The sequence below is a fragment of the Erythrolamprus reginae genome, chromosome 4, assembly GCF_031021105.1.
Source record: "Erythrolamprus reginae isolate rEryReg1 chromosome 4, rEryReg1.hap1, whole genome shotgun sequence".
Lineage (NCBI taxonomy): Eukaryota > Metazoa > Chordata > Lepidosauria > Squamata > Dipsadidae > Erythrolamprus > Erythrolamprus reginae.
Window position 1 is genome coordinate 72,384,287 of NC_091953.1, and position 17,300 is coordinate 72,401,586.

The 17,300-nt window shown below is 40.2% G+C and overlaps 1 protein-coding gene across 1 annotated transcript in view; it reads left to right on the top strand.

Annotated features, from left to right (window-relative positions):
- Positions 1–17,300, top strand: part of LOC139167142 (dystrophin-like) — a 1,540,372-nt gene that overhangs the window by 170,730 nt on the left and 1,352,342 nt on the right. Inside the window, exon 9 of the mRNA XM_070751563.1 lies at positions 8,621–8,740. Within this exon, the coding sequence (XP_070607664.1) occupies positions 8,621–8,740 (120 nt within the window). The remainder of the gene's footprint in view (positions 1–8,620; positions 8,741–17,300) is intronic.

Sequence of the window (17,300 nt, forward strand, 5' to 3'; positions counted from 1 at the left end):
AATCAGGAAGGTACTTATAGATGTTTGGATTGATATAAAGAAAGATTATTTTTTTTAGTTCTGCCAGAATGGATATCTCCTATAGAGGCCATAAGCCACTCAAATTTAATACAAGAGGGTAAGATCTGGAAATATAAGGACCTAGTAGATAATCAGTGGAATTTAAAAACAAATCAGGACTTGTTGGAGACAGGTATTGTTATAGACTGGTGGCAATATGCGCAGGTAAAGACTAAGTTCCATAAAGATAAAATAACATATATACTTAGAAAGAACAATAACATCTTAGGTAAACTATTAACAATAAATAAAAGAAAATTGATTGGAAAAACATATAAATTTTTAATTAATTGTAAAAAAACCAGAATGGACATTAAAGGACAATATGATTAGTTGGTGTAGAAACCTAAACAAAGAGATAGACTTAAATACTTGGGAAAAGGTATGGACATATAATTGGAAAATAACAAAGTCAACCTCCTTTAAAGAAAATCAAATTAAAATGTTTTATAGATGGCATCTGCCGCCAAATAGAATCTCAAAAGTGTTCCAAACTAAGTCACCCAACTGTTGGAAATGCAAAGTAGAAATAGGTACTTATTATCATTCTTGGTGGACATGCCTAAAAGCAAAAGAATATTGGAACCTAATAGAAAAATGGTTAAAAGAAATAATGCAGCAAGAAATCAAGAAAACACCAGAACTCTTTTTATTAGGTATTTCAAATAAGAAATATAAAAAAGATATATATTATTTAGTAATCCATATATTAGTAGCAGCTAGGATAGCTTTTGCTCAAAAATGGAAAGAAATTGATACTCCAAAAGAAACAGACATACTTAAGAAAGTTTTAGAATGTGCTGAGCTCGACATGATGACGAGAAGGTTAAATAACCAAGAAGAATCAGAATTCTATGATGTTTGGCAAAAGGTATACATCTGGTGGGATACAAAGAAAAAGAGATAACTTTATTGTTATACTACCTTAAATATACTTGTACCTAGTTGTTATATTGTATTAGATGGTGATTATTTACAATATAAATGTAAATTCCTTTTTTCTTCTTCTCCTTTTTTTCTTTTTTTTCTTATTTTAGTTTAATTAAAGTCATAATTTAAAATTTTGTATATATGTTCTTAAATACTTTAGATGTGCTTTTACCTATTACCTTATAATTGATATTTTCAAGTATTTTATAGACGGTGTTAAACAACGATAAGATCTTTTCTTTTTACTTTTCTTTTTTAATACAAAGATGACTTCTACTCTGAGCGGAGCGACTGTAGCTTCATTAAGTGTTACATATTATGTATGTCATGTCTGTCTATGCAATTTAATAAAAATATTTTTTTTTTAAAAAAAGTATTCAAATGCCTGGGTCTTTCTCTTCTGCTGTGACTGCCTCGGCTACTGCCAACGCACCCCCAAAACAAGGTCACCTGTCTGTCCCCAAAGGGACAATGATGGATCGCCACCAACACCACCACCAACGGCAGCACTGGCACCACCACCACCAGCAGCACCGGCAGCAGCAGCACCACCAGCACCATCGCCAAGCATGTCTACACCGTCCCAGGGAAGCATTCATCAGCTGTCCATCCCTCAAACTTTTGAGAGAAAGCGGAGGTTTGGCCCATCCCACCCACGAACCCTGGCCCTAAATGCCAGCATTTCACAGCTGCTGGCATTTGAAATGCTACCCTACCGCCTGGTTGAGACACCAAGTTTCAGGAAATTTATTAAATTGGCTGTCCCACAATACTCCGTTCCCAGCCGCTATTGCTTTTCATGCAAGGCCATCCCTGCCCTGCACCAACATGTAGTGGAGAAAATTCAGTGTGCACTGCAAAATGCTGTCAGTTCCCACATCCACCTCACCACTGACACATTGACCAGCAAACATGGCCAGAGCCGGTACCTCTCTCACACTGCCCACTGGGTGAATGTAGTGATGGCCGGGAATGAGGCGGGAAGCAGTTCAGTGCATATCCTTCCACCACCCAGGATTACTGGACATCAGTTGGTGCCTGCTGTTGCCTCCTGCTCCTACTCTGCTTCCCCGTCTTCTTCCTCCACATCCAGTAAGCGCAGCCCGGTAACCTCCTATTTCAGAATGGCCATGGGTAAACGGCAACAAACTGCTTGGGCGAGAGACCGCACACTGCCCAGGAGCTATGGACCGGAATCCAGGGGCAGACAGATGAGTGGTTGTTGCTGCTGAACCTGAAGCTGGGGAAGGTGATGTGCGACAACGGGCGGAACCTTGTAGCAGCCTTGGGCCGAGCGGGGTTGATGCACATCCCTTGCATGGCGCATGTGGTCAACCTGGTGGTACAGAGGTTCCTGGCCAATTATCTGGGCCTGTCGGCGCTGCTGGGTAAAGTGTGCAGTGTGCGCTCACTTTCGATGTTCTTACCCTGCTGCTGCTCACCTATCTTCCCTGCAGAGGAACTTTGGCCCTCCCACCCACCACCTCATCTGCGATTTGCCAACCAGGTAGAATTCCACGCTGCATATGTTTAAAAGATCACACGTGGACCGAAAACCCTCAGTGTTCATCTGCTGTTACTACTGCCCAGAGTGGCCAGTGACCCAGTGCACACATAGTGCATGCCCTCCAATCATATAGGATTGCTGTGCAAAATTTGGTGGGTGGCTGCTGTTGCGTCCTTCTGCTACTCTGCGTCCCCCTGTTCACCTCTTGCAAATGTAATTTTGGGTCAACCACAGGACCACCTTCTTTCTCTGCCTTTCCTTTTTCTATGCAAGACAAAGCCACTAGCGCTGACTCTCAATTTAATTTGTGGGCAACCGCAGGGCCGTCTTCTTTTTCTGCCTTTCCTTTTCTACGCAAGACAAAGCCACTAGTGCTCTCTCTAAATGTAATTTGGGGTCAACCACAGGGACACATTCTTTCTCTGCCTTTCCTTTTCTACGCAAGACAAAGCCACTAGTGCTCTCTTTAAATGTAATTTGGGGTCAACCACAGGGACACCTTCTTTCTCTGCCTTTCCTTTTCCTGTGTAATCTAAAGCCTTCGGAGTCTTCAGAGAGGGGCGGCATGCAACTCTAATAAAGTGTAAACTATGTCCCCTCCCAGAACTGTCACCGTTTGTAAATCTGACATATGCAGACTTATAGTAATGGGATGTAATGGTCTGGTTTGGGTTTGACAAACACGGTTTGTGTTCTCTCTCCACCAGTTGCAATTTGCCAGTGTGCCACTCTTGTCCATTGTGCAAAGCCATCCAGCCATGGCAACAGAACAAGAGAAAGAGGAGATGTCCAGGGCATCATCCGGGAAGGATGATGAGACCCAGATCACCGATCCTGCAGCTTACTGCAATGTAGAGTCTGAGAGTAAGGCTAGCGGGGAGGAGTCGGTGGAAGAAGATACCAGGGGTGATGATGAGTTGCTAGATCACACGTGGACCGAAAACCCTCAGTGTTCAGTCTGCTGTTACTACTGCCCACAGTGGCCAGTGACCCATCGCGCCACATAGCGCATGCCCTCCAATCATACAGGATTGCTGTGCAAAATATGGTGGTTGGGTGCTGTTGCATCCCCCTGCTACTCTGTGACCCCCTGTTCACCCTCTTGCAAATGTAATTTTTGGTCAACCACAGGACCAGCTTATTTCTCTGCCTTTTCTTTTTCTATGTAAGACAAAGCCACTCGCGGTGTCTCTCAATTTAATTTGTGGGCAACCGCAGGGCCACCTTCTTTCTCTGCCTTTCCTTTTCTGTGCAAGACAAAGCCACTAGTGCTCTCTCTAAATGTAATTTGGGGTCTACCACAGGGACACCTTCTTTCTCTGCCTTTCCTTTTCCTGTGTAATCTAAAGCCTAAAGCTGTTGCTACCGGTCCCAGTGGCCAGAGACCAATAGTGCCACAGAGTGCATGGCCTTCCATCATACGGGATTTCGGTGAAAAAGCTGATGCCTGCTGCACACAGGATTTCTGTACAAAAGCTGTTGGCTGCTGTTGCGTCCTCCTGCTACTCTGCATCCCCCTGTTCACCTTCTTGCAAATGTAATTTTGGGTCAACCACAGGACCACCTTCTTTCTCTGCCTTTCCTTTTCTGTGCAAGATAAAGCCATTAGTGCTCTCTCCAAATATAATTTGGGGTCAACCACAGGGACACCTTCTTTTTCTGCCTTTCCTTTTTCTGTGTAATCGGAAGCCTCAAGCTATTACTACTGCTCACAGCGGCCAGAGACCGATAGTGCCACAGAGTGCATGGCCTTCCATCACACGGGATTACTGTGAAAAAGGTGATGCCTGCCGCATATCGGATTGCTGGGTAAATGCTGGCGGGTGGCTGCTGTTGCCTACTCCTGCTATTCTGTGTCCCCCTGTTCACCCTCTTGCAAATTTAATTTGTGGGCAACCACAGGGCTGCCTTCCACGGCTCTATTTTTAAAAAGTTCGGAGTTCGGTTTGGGTTCGGTGACGTCACCCAAATGTTTTGCAAAGTTCGCCCGAATCCGCCATACCCAAACTTCGTTGGGTTTTCCCATCACTACCTACCACCTCTCACAATACTAGACAACTCAGTATCAACAGCAGAGACCTTCAAATTTCTAGGTTCTATCATATCCCAAGACCTAAAATGGTCACCTAACATCAATAATGTCATCAAAAAAGCATAATGAAGAATGTTCTTTCTGCACCAACTCAGGAAGCTCAAACTGCCCAAGGAGCTGCTGATACAGTTCTACAGAGGGATCATTGAGTCTGTCATCTGCACCTCTATAACTTTCTGGTTTGGTTCTGCAACCTAACAAGATCGACACAGACTTCAGAGGATAATCAGAACTGCAGAAAAAACAATTGCTGCCTTCCATTGAGGACCTGTATACTGCACAAGTCAAAAAGAGGGCTGCGAAAATATTTATTGACCCCTCATATCCTGGACATAAACTGTTTCAACTCCTACCCTCAAAAGGTCACTACAGAGCACTGCACACCAAGACAACTAGACACAAGAACAGTGTTTTTCCCCGAACGCCATCACTCTGCTAAACAAATAATTCCCTCAATACTGTCAGACTGTTTACCAAGTCTGCACTACTATTACTACTACTTTTTTCTCATAATTCTTATCACCCATTTCCTCCTACTAATGATTGTATGACTGTAACTTGTTGCTTGTATCCTTGAGGTTTTTATTTATATTTATTGTTTCCTTATTGCTTATTTGTCCCCTATAATCATTAAATAATAATAATAATAATAATAATTATTATTATTATTATTATTATTATGTCAATACAACACAGCAAATGAGATCACTATGCTGGATTTCTTATTTCATCACCAATCAGGCGCTTCCCAAGCACCTAGAACTGCGTGATATAGCGGCGAATTATGTTTGCCGATCCCAGTAAAGCGGCCTTTTGCAATTGACAGATGGAGATTTTGTCAATTCTGATGGTTTTCAAATGTCCGCTGAGATCCTTTAGCATTGCGCCCAGCGTGCCAAGTACCACTGGGACCACTTTCACTGGCTTATGCCAGAGTCGTTGCAGCTCAATTTTTAGATCTTCATATTTCACTAATTTCTCTAGCTGCTTCTCCTCAATTCTGCTCTCCCCTGGGATTGTGATGTCGATGATCCATGCTTTCTTTTTCTCCACAATCAGGATGTGTGGTGTGTTATGCTTCAAAATTCAGTCAGTCTGAAGTTGGAAGTCCCACAGTAGTTTTGCTTGCTCATTTTCGACCACTTTTTCAGGCTTATGATCCCACCAGTTCTTTGCCACTGGTAAATGGTAGTTCCGGCACAAGTTCCAGTGGATCATCTGTGCCACAGCATCGTGTCTATACTTGTAGTCAGTCTGCGCGATCTTTTTGCAGCAGCTGAGTATGTGATCAATTATTTCATCTGTTTCTTTACAGAGTCTGCACTTTGGATTGTCTGTTGATTTTTCAATTCCGGCTTTGACAGCATTTGTTCTAATGGCCTGTTTTTGTGCTGCCAGTATTAGTCCTTCTGTCTTCTTTTTGAGTGTTCCACTTGTAAGCCATGACCAGGTCTTTTCTTTATCCACTTTGCCTTCAATCTTCTCCAAGAACTGGCCCTGCAATGCTTTGTTCCGCCAACTGTCCATATGACATTGAGTTACAGTTTTTCTGTACTAGTCCTTAGTTTGCTTCACCTTGAGAAGCTTCCTATTGTTGACCTCCATCAACACTGACTCTTTGCTCTCCTTCACATAGTCAGCTAATGCATGCTTCTCTTCTTCCACTTTCTGCTTCACTTGCAAATGATGACTAGCAATGGGGACAAAGAGTCCCCCTGGAAGATGCCCCTTCTGATGTTGATCAGTCCATAGCTTTCATTCCAAACAAAAAGCTCAGTCTTCCAATATTTCATTGCCTTTTCTATGAATTTCCTGATGTTTTCATTGACTCCAATGACTTCCAGGCATTTTATGATCCAGCTGTGTGGCAATGAGTCAAAGGCTTTCTTGTAGTCAATCCAGGTCATGTATAGGTTTGTTTTCCTGTTCTTACAGTTCTCCGAAATCATTTTATTAATTAGGAGCTGGTCTTTCATACCTCTGCTTCGTCTTTTATTGCCCTTTTGCTCCACTGGCATGATGTCAATTTCTTCTAGGTAGTCCTGAATTCTGTCAGCTATAATACCTGTCAGACATTTGTGCATGGTCGGCAAACATGTTATTGGCCTGTAGTTTCCTGGAATGGCTTCTTTCGCTGTGTCTTTCTGTATTAAATATATTCTGCCAGTTGTAAGCCATTCGCTGATATTTCCTGTCTGCAGCATTTTGTTGAACAATTCGGCCATTTTGGCATGCAGGATGGTTAGGTATTTCACCAAAAACCATGCACCTGATCAGTGCCAGGGGATGTCCAGTTCTTTCCTTTCTTCACTCTTTTTGCAATAATTTCTGGTGTTATTTCCAGCTGCTGCATATTGCTCTTTGTGAAATTTTTCTCAAACTCCTTTATCTACCCAGCAGTTTTGTTATAGTCCTTTTTGACCTCCCAGAGATCTTTCCAAAACTTTGTTGTTATTTTCACTTCTGGCTTTTCAATTTTCTTATCTGTTTGCTGATGCAGGTTCTGGTAGAACTGCCTCTGGTTTGATTGAAATGTTTGATTCTGCCTGTACTGGGTGATCCTAGCTTCATATCGCTCAATTTTCCTGGCTGTTGCTGTTATCTGCTGCTTTACAATTTCCAGAGCTTCACTGATCTTTCTTGTACTAAGCCAGTACTTTTTTGTCAAATAGTCTTTGATCTTCTGATTGTTCAGTTTCTGTTCCTTAATGTTCTTCAAGTTACTTGCATCTGATCTCAAGCTTTTGATTTTCAGTTCTAGTCATGTTTTTCATTTTGGTTTTCCAGTTGGTTTTCCGATTGGTTTCTGTTGCAGTAACCCTAGTTCTTCAGTTACTATCACAGCTGTACTGTAGGCAAGCTGATTCAATTGTTCAATTGAAGTTACATTGACAGTTGCAAGTGCAGAGTTAATATCTTCCATCATTGAGACAAGTCGTTTCTTGCTTATGTGGCAGTTTCTTTTGCTCTGCCTTGGACCGTGCATGAGCAAGTATTTGGTCCTTCAGTTCTTGCTGCCTTTGAGTTATAGTGCCAAGTGTCTCATCTGCAGCTCCTTGCTGTCTTTCCAAGATTTCATCAGGTTCCAGTTGTGCAGTGACTCCAGATCTTATTGGAGTTTCTACTGGTGCCAGATCAGATTTTGGTGTTTCTATTTTACAAATTTTCTGTATTTTAATTCAACTTCACTGAACATTTTGTTCCTGATTATGAGTCATCGCTGATCGGCCAGTCGAAGTTCTGTTATTTTTGAATCTGCATGTTCTTGTTTCCATAATTGGTACATCTGTCTTTGATATCCCCGTTTCTCAGGCTCCGAGTTGTAATAACACTTCATGATTGTGCGATTCTCTGACATTGAGAATTTCTGCCGCTTTTTGATTTGTAAGCTTTGTTTGTTTTGTTCCTGTAGCTCATTTGTCGATGGCTGCCCAGGTTCCACAGCAGCCACCATGGTCGTTTTTATCCTGGGCAATGACCGAGCCAGTATGGACTTATTTTTGTTTTGTCACTCCATTAGTTTTAATGGGTTAGGTACGTTTAGTCTGGCTCCTCTGCTTTGACCACTCCAGCAAGGTTAGACCTACCAGTAGTTTACACTACCACCGGCACAGCTCTCAGCTTCATTGAAGCACACAAGCCCCACTACCACGACAAGGTGTACCCATCAGTGGGGTTATTGTTATTGTTATTATTATTATTATTATTATTATTATTATTATTATCATCATCATCATCATTATCATTATGTTTTCATCTTTTAAAAATTGGGGGAAATTAAAGATAATTCTTAAAAATTAAAAACAATAAGGAATGGATTCATGACTCAATAGGTTTTTTTAAAAATATTCCATTTGTGACTTTTTAAGTTTAGATAGAAATTTATCTGTGTTTTGGTGCAAAGTTTTCAGTGAGGTCTTTGTTATAGTAGCTAATAATTAATGTATTTTCTTATAGCTCTAAATAACTTGGTTATTGAGAAGCTGTCCTTATGTTTATTTGTTAACAGTTTTTTTCTTTTTTTATTATAGATTCTTCAAGAAGACTTAGAACAGGAACAGGTCAAGGTTAATTCACTCACTCATGTGGTAGTTGTAGTAGATGAAGCAAGTGGAGATAGGGCTACAATTGCATTAGAACAAAAACTTCAGGTAATTACTAAATTAAGATTCCTATATGATTCCAAGTATATTCCTCCTACATCTAAGTTAAACTGAAAATATAAATTTTACAGAAAATGAAAAGTAAAAATGTTAATTGTTCAATTCCGATACTGAAGAGACAGGAGACTGGTGGAGTGACTTCAGGTCTTCATTAGTTACAGGGAGTAACTTCCAGCAGTAGTATATAAAAGGCAGGGGGTTTAAATAGGGAGCCAATGCAGCAGTGAACCAAGCAGAATTTTCCTACCTTCCTTCCCTGTCAGAGTGAAAAGTTCCCAGCTTCTTCAGAACGTAACATTAATATTGTTTAAAACTAAATTGATCACGCTAATGTTGGTTTATGTTCCATAAAGAACAATTATCCTAGCTAGTATTTAGGAGAAAAGTGTCAGGCATGTGCCACCTTTATTTCCACACAATTCAGAGATACTCAAATGAATTAATAATTTATGACCAAAAGGAACAGGTATTTTACTTACTAAATCTGAATTGGTAAATATTACCTTTTAAATATTCCTGTACACTTTTATTTTTCATTTGCCTCCAAAAAATGTAATTGACATTATCAAATTTAAAAATATGCACAATAGAAAAAAATTACATGAATGTACAGTAATGCTATGATAATTTCAGTGAACCTGGAATTATAGAGATACAATAATTGGTTATGATTTATTATAATGTCAGATTTGTCTATGAATATGAGTATCTGCTATCATTAATGTAAGGCCACATTGTAAGAATAATGAATATAATTAGTGAAGCACTGCTTTTGTTCTGATAGCTAATTTTGAAGCTGTTATAGGAAACAGTGCTTTTTAACCTATAATTAACATTTGCTACTCACAATGGTAATTTATACTGTATATTGGTATAGTCTCTTGATTATTGTAGTACTTTCAGTATTTGCATCTTATTAAACTGTGAAGACCTGGTTTTTCACAGTACTGTACTTACTTCTATGTCAGTGTTTCCCCAACCTTTTTTTGGCCATTCCTCACCTAAGCATCTCTAAAACCTGACACACATACCCCTTGCCACATAATTCTTACTATTCAAAAAGTGAACTCCTTCTCATGCGGAGGAAACCTAAAAGGCCATTAACTTGGCTTAAATAAGGTTCCAAAGAACATGACATCCATTAAAAAGAAAAATAAAAGAACAAAATACAGTAGAACTACTGAGGAACTTAAAAATAATAGTATGAAGAGATATAAAAAAACAGCAAATAAAGTTTCAAAACATAATAGTGAACTGAAATGCATAAATATAAAATATTTTTAATGAAAGCTTTTTCTGTAATACTTTGATCATACATATTAAAATAAAGGAACCTAAAAAAATTTAAAATACAATTTGAGCTCATCTCAGAATCATATTTACAACACAATCCTATGCATATTAACTCAGAAATAAGTACCATTGTCTTCAATGAGGCTACTACCGGGAAAATGTTATAGGATTGCAGCTTTAGTCTACTTCAGTTAGTATTATTATTATTATCATCCTTGTGCAGATATTTTATATTAGGCTCCAATTTAGTCAGCTTCATTCTCAAGTCTCCTCATTCAGTGATATCCAGTCAATTTATTTTCTCCAGTAGCAAATCATTTACAGCACTAAAACCACATTCAGCTAAATATGAAGATTGGAACAGTAACAACAGTTTTCTTGTAAAGAAGGTTGAATTTGGGTATTTAGTTTCTGTCTCATCACAAAGCCATGCTATCGCTCCTTTTATATTGAATACTTTTTCAAGTGATTCATCATTTTGCATTTCTGAGAATTCTTGATGCTGCATTGAAACATCAGCTAGATCCACCAGCACTGGCTGCACTACCCATGTTGGAAAACCAATTTGTTTTAAATCAGAAAATCTTTCTTTCAAATCAGAGGCCAATATTTTCACATGATCTGCAATGACAAGTACAGCAGCATCAGTCACCTCACATTTTTAGTCAATAAAACATGTCAATTTTTTAATCAGAAATATGTTTTTTACATAACTATAAGTGTAATGAAGCCAAATATATTCGCCTTTGCATTAACAAGAATTTTATTTATTCCTTGAAATTGTTTATTCAACATATTCAGTTTTTTAAAGATATTTGCTAAATAACTCCCAAATGCTTTACCATCAGTGATTAGTAGTTGTTTCATTTCAGACTCATTACTTAAAAAGTCACTAAGAACATCAAATAGTTCCATGAATCCTTTCAAGCAATTTCCCCTTGAGAGCCACCTTACCTCAGTTTGAAGTCTTACATGGTCTGCATATTTATCTTCAAAAAATTGCTTGAAGAGATGCTCACATTTGCCATTAGCTTTGATAGCATTTATACATTTTATAACTGGGTACCTCATTAAGAACAGGATAAATATTTTTGACACTGTCCATGAATAACACAGTGCACAAGAAGCATTTCTGGATTATCATCTTTCAACAATTTTAAGCAGCCATTTTTATTGCCCATCATAACAAGAGCACCATGTGCAGCACAAGATGTTATGTATTCCATTGATACATTATTGACATCTAAATATCTTTTTTAGTTTATTATATGTATCAGTAGCAGTTGTGGTGGTCTGTAATGATTTACAGTATGGAATTTCTTCAGCAAATTCATGTTTATCGATATATCTTGCGTAGGCAATATTATCTCCCAGAATTGATTCATCCAATTGTACTGGGAATTTTCTTGATTTCAGTTTTTCAACAAATAATGTTTCAATATCCTCACTCATTTCATCATTTTTTCTGCTAACAGTATTTTTAATGAGTGGCATGTCTTTCACATCTTTGTCATCTTTTTGCAGAATGGTTTTAAGAAATGCTGATATTGATGGTTTAATTAAATCCTCTTCTATAGTATCATCTTTTCCAGATTTAGCAATGAGTAAAGAATTTTATAACTAGCCTCAAGAGTACGACTGACAGTAACAGTTTGTGCAGTGAACAGAGGCTTTATTCTTGATTTTTTTTTCAAACTTCTCCTTGAAATAATTTAAATCTGAATTTACATACACACTGTTTCACCTTCAAATGACCCTCAAGACAACCTCGTTTCATTGATTCATTAGTCAAGAATTGCTGGCATAAGGGACAGAATAAGAACTTTTTTCTTGCTTGCACTACCCATTTTATGCATAAGGTTTGTGACTAAAAGAAATAAATGTGACAAAAATTTATAAAATGATGCAAATTATTAAAGGAAATAACAATTAAAAGAAGACGGCACAGAAAGAGGGAAATTTTAAAAAACATTCTTAGTTCAGAAGATGGAGGTGAATCACACAGGTCTGGCAAGGCCTATGCATACATGGCCCAGCCCCATATTGCTCTGAATAGAAAAGACTTATAAAACATGGCCTGAGAAAACAGAGACTAAAAACAATTAATTACTTAATATTGAGTCCTGATTCTGTATCTACACTGCTGGGCTTCCCCAGCAGCCATCCACTCTGTCTCCCCATAGAGCATCTCCCCCTGCAACCACCCAGCAGCAAAGCCCACAGGAAAGATAGAGGGAGAGAAAGAAAGAAAGTCTCATCATCCTTAGTGAGAACACATCTGATTGGTGCACAATTGTTCCCTCTTCCCTCCAGCTGGGATATCCTTTTCAGACCAGGTCTAGGAAATGCACTTTAAACAAAAACAATAATAGGTAAATGAAACACAGCTATTTCATCACAAATATATAAAATAATAATAATTTAATAATTTATTAGATTTGTATGCTGCCCCTCTCCGAGGACTCAATAAATACTGCAACCAAAGTATTGGATTTCAGAAAAACAAATTTTAATGCAATGGGGGAATATTTAAATAATGAATTAAAGGGGAGGGATAAAATGGCAGGAGCGAGCACCCAGTGGACTGTATTAAAAAAGGCCATCTTAAAAGCCACAAGACTTTATGTAAAGCAAGTAACTAAAGGTAAAAGGAAGAAGAAACCGCTATGGTTTAGCAATGATGTAAGGGCTATAGTCAATGAAAAAAAGGCTGCCTATAGGAGGTATAAAGAGTCTGGAAGTATAGCTGATAGAGAGGTGTATAAAATGAGACAGAAGGAGGCGAAACAGATAATATATGCTGCTAAAGCCTCAAAAGAGGAAGAAATAGCAAAATCTGTAAAGAAGGGGGATAAAACCTTCTTCAGATATATTAGTGATAGGAAGAAGAAAAACTGCAGCATCACAAAGCTTAGTACCGGGAATAATACATGCATTAATGGGAATAAGGAGATCGCTGACCATTTCAATAGCTACTTCTGTTCAGTTTTCTCAAAGGACACCTTACAAAATAATACTATAGAGGGATATAGCATTGCTTCCAGCTGTACGGATTCAGCTCCAGTGATCTTAGAAGCCGATGTCTTAGAAGAACTTGAAAGATTAAAGATAAATAAGGCAATGGGTCCAGATGGCATCCATCCCAGAGTTCTTAAAGAACTCAGATCTGTCATTGCTACCCCCCTGACTGATTTGTTTAACCAATCCCTGTTAACAGGAGATGTTCCTGAGGATTGGAGAATGGCCAGTGTTGTGCCTATCCACAAGAAGGGCAGTAGAGAAGAAGCTGGAAACTACAGGCCAGTTAGCTTGACATCAGTTGTAGTTAAAATGATGGAGACTCTACTCAAAAAGAGGATAAATCAGCATCTAAAAAACAATAACTTATTGGACCCAAATCAGCATGGCTTTACTGAAGGCAAATCGTGTCAGACTAATCTCATTGAGTTCTTTGACTATGTCACAAAGGTGTTGGATCAAGGTGGTGCCGTGGATATTGCCTATCTGGACTTCAGCAAAGCCTTTGATACGGTTCCACATAAAGAGCTGATAGATAAATTAGTGAAGATTGGACTTAATCCCTGGATAGTTCAGTGGATTTCAAGCTGGCTGAAGCATAGACATCAGAGAGTTATTGTTAATGGCGAGTATTCTGAGCAGAGACAGGTTACAAGCGGTGTGCCACAAGGGTCTGTTCTGGGTCCTATTCTTTTTAATATGTTTGTGAGTGACATAGGGGAAGGTTTGGTAGGGAAGGTTTGCCTATTTGCCGATGACTCTAAAGTGTGCAATAGGGTTGATATTCCTGGAGGGGTCTGTAATATGGTAAATGATTTAGCGTTACTAGATAAATGGTCAAAGCAATGGAAACTGCAGTTTAATGTTTCCAAATGTAAAATAATGCACTTGGGGAAAAGGAATCCTAAATCTGAGTATTGCATTGGCAGTTCTGTGTTAGCAAAAACTTCAGAAGAGAAGGATTTAGGGGTAGTGATTTCTGACAGTCTCAAAATGGGTGAGCAGTGTGGTCGGGCAGTAGGAAAGGCAAGTAGGATGCTTGGCTGCATAGCTAGAGGTATAACAAGCAAGAAGAGGGAGATTGTGATCCCCTTATATAGAGCGCTGGTGAGACCACATTTGGAGTACTGTGTTCAGTTCTGGAGACCTCACCTACAAAAAGATATTGACAAAATTGAACGGGTCCAAAGACGGGCTACAAGAATGGTGGAAGGTCTGAAGTATAAAACGTATCAGGAAAGACTTAATGAACTCAATCTGTATAGTCTGGAAGACAGAAGGAAAAGGGGGGACATGATCGAAACATTTAAATATGTTAAAGGGTTAAATAGGGTTCAGGAGGGAAGTGTTTTTAACAGGAAAGTGAACACAAGAACAAGGGGACACAATCTGAAGTTAGTTGGGGGAAAGATCAAAGGCAACATGAGAAAGTATTATTTTACTGAAAGAGTAGTAGATCCTTGGAACAAACTTCCAGCAGACGTGGTTGGTAAATCCACAGTAACCGAATTTAAACATGCCTGGGATAAACATATATCCATTGTAAGATAAAATACAGGAAATAGTAAAAGGGCAGACTAGATGGACCATGGGGTCTTTTTCTGCCGTCAGTCTTCTATGTTTCTATGTTTCTATGTTTCTAATAGCTCATTTTCAAATTGCCCCCCATTAAAAATTAAATTACCTCTCTGTGGGGCATGGGCCCCACATTTTGAACCACCGTCCTAAGTCATGCATTACATGGGCCCCACTCCAGGGTTACAGGAGAAGATGATTAACGATTTTGAAGACGGAAGAGGGCTCTATGTCCCAATGGTAGATAGTGGCAAACCATCTTCTGTGACAGTTGTTCTCAGCCTGGGGGTCAAGACCCTTTTGGGGGTTGAATGACCGTTCCACCAGGGTCACCTAAGACCTTGGGAAAAGACAAATTCCCCATGGTATTAGGAATCAAAACTTCTATTCTGGTTCTTTGGAACACATTTTTACAATCCGACCAATCAGATGTTTACAGTGGGGATGTTCCTGTGACTTTCCTGCTAATCAGCTTAAAGCTCTGGTGGGAGAATTGGCACTAGACTTATGGTTGGAGGTCGCCACAACATGTGGAACTATATTAAGGGGTTGTGGCAGAAAGGTTGAGAACCACTGTTCTAGGCGAAGAGAAACTGACTGCAAATCTCCACTGCCTTGTGGCCATATCCATAATTAGAAAAAGCTTCAGGAGTAAACCTTGAGGCAAAATCTGGAGCCAGAGCCCTAGAAGCAGTTCATGACTGTGTACAGCCATGTTCTGATAAGTCCTGTGACATAGCTGGAACCAGTCGTATTGGCTTTGTCATTCCATTTGATAATTTCAGAGTTGTGGAGAAGGGGGATCTGCTGCTTGGGTAACCTCCATACTAACCTATCCAGGCGTCGTGCTCTGGAGAGGTTACTCCAGCTTTGCATACAGCATTTTAGGAACTCTTTCCAGAGCATGATACCATAGTCCTTCGAGACTGAAGGATGCCAATGATGATGAAGTCATGCATTTCCATATTTCAGATACTCTTTTTTATTTTGCTTTTGTATGGTAGAAGTTCTTTTAACAAGAAATTAGTTTAGTTTAGTTTTAGTGGATTTATATGCCACCCCTTTCAGAGGACTCGGGGTGGCTTACAACATATACGATATACATCAAGATTCAATTAATTAAAATTAAAATGAAAAGTTACATCTAAAAACTAAAGAACCAATTAAAATACACACATATCCATTCAATCAACAGACATTCATCGGCCAGGGGGCAGAATCTAATTACCCCATGCTCGGTGGCATAGGTGAGTCATACGAAAAGTGAGGAAATTAGGAGGGTGGGGACAATATGAATCTCTGGGGGGAGCTGATTACAGAGGGCCGGGGCCCCACAGAGTAGGCTCTTCCCCTAGGTCCCTCCAAGTGACATTGTCTAGTTGACGGGACCTGTAGAAGGCCAACTCTGTGGGACCTAACTGGTCACTGAGATTCATGCGTCAGGAGGTGGTCCAATAAGTAATCTGGTCCCATGCTATGTAGGGCTTTATAGGTCATAACTAACACTTTGAATTGAGTCCGGAAACCAATTGGCAGCCAGTGCAGACCACGGAATGTTGGAGAGATGTCCCATGACTGCTTGCACGGCTGCATTCTGCACAATTAGTAGTTTCCAAACACTCTTCAAAGGTAGTCACATGTAGAGAGCATTGCAGTAGTGAACCTCGGGGTGATAAGGACAGGAGTGACTGTGAGTAGAGACTCCCTGTCCAGACAGGGGTGCAATTGGTGCACCAGGTGAACCTGGACAAACGCCCCCCTCACCACAAAGTCAACTGTGAATTGAGGAGGACGCCCAAGTTGCAGACCCTCTCTGAGGGGGTCGGAAGTTCCTCCCCACCCCTTGGGGAATGGATGGATAAATGGAAGTGTCCTTGGGAGGCAGAACGCACAGCTACTCCGTCTTGTTGGTGTTGAGTTTGAGTCTGTTAGCACCCATCCAGACCCTAAGAACTTCCAGACACCGGCACATTACATCTACTGCTTCACTGAATTGTCACAGTATGGAGAGGTTGATATCTGAGTATCATCAGCATACTGATGGTAACTCATCCTGTGTCGGATGCCCTCCCTCAGAGGTTTCATGTAGATATTAAATAGCAGGGGGAAGTGGACTGACCCCTGAGGAACTGCACAAGAGAGGGACCTTGCAGTTGACCTCTGACCCCCTGCTAACACCAACTGTGATTGACCAGAGAGGTAGGAGGAGAACCACCATAAAATTGTGGCTCCACTCCCAACCCCTGTAGCCGGGAAAGAAGGATACCATGGTCGATGGTATCAAAAGCCGCTGAGAAGTCAAGGAGCACCAGGATAGAGGATAAACCCCTGTCCCGGGGCCGCCAGAGATCATCCATCAGTGCGACCAAAGCAGTTTCTGTGCTGTAGCCAAGCCTGAATCCTGACTGTTGAGGGCCTAGATAATCAACTTCATCCAAGGACCGTTGGAGCTGGAGCGACACCACCTTCTCAACAACTTTCCCCAGAAAGGGAAGGTTGGAGACTGGACAATAGTTATTAAATACAGCTGGGTCCAGGGAAGGCTTCTTGAGGAGGGGCTGCACAAGTGCCTCCTTGTAGGGAGCTGGAAAGGACTGCTCCCTCAAGGAAGCATTGACAATCTCCTGGGCCCAGCTCCGTGTCACCTCCCTGCTGGCCGAAA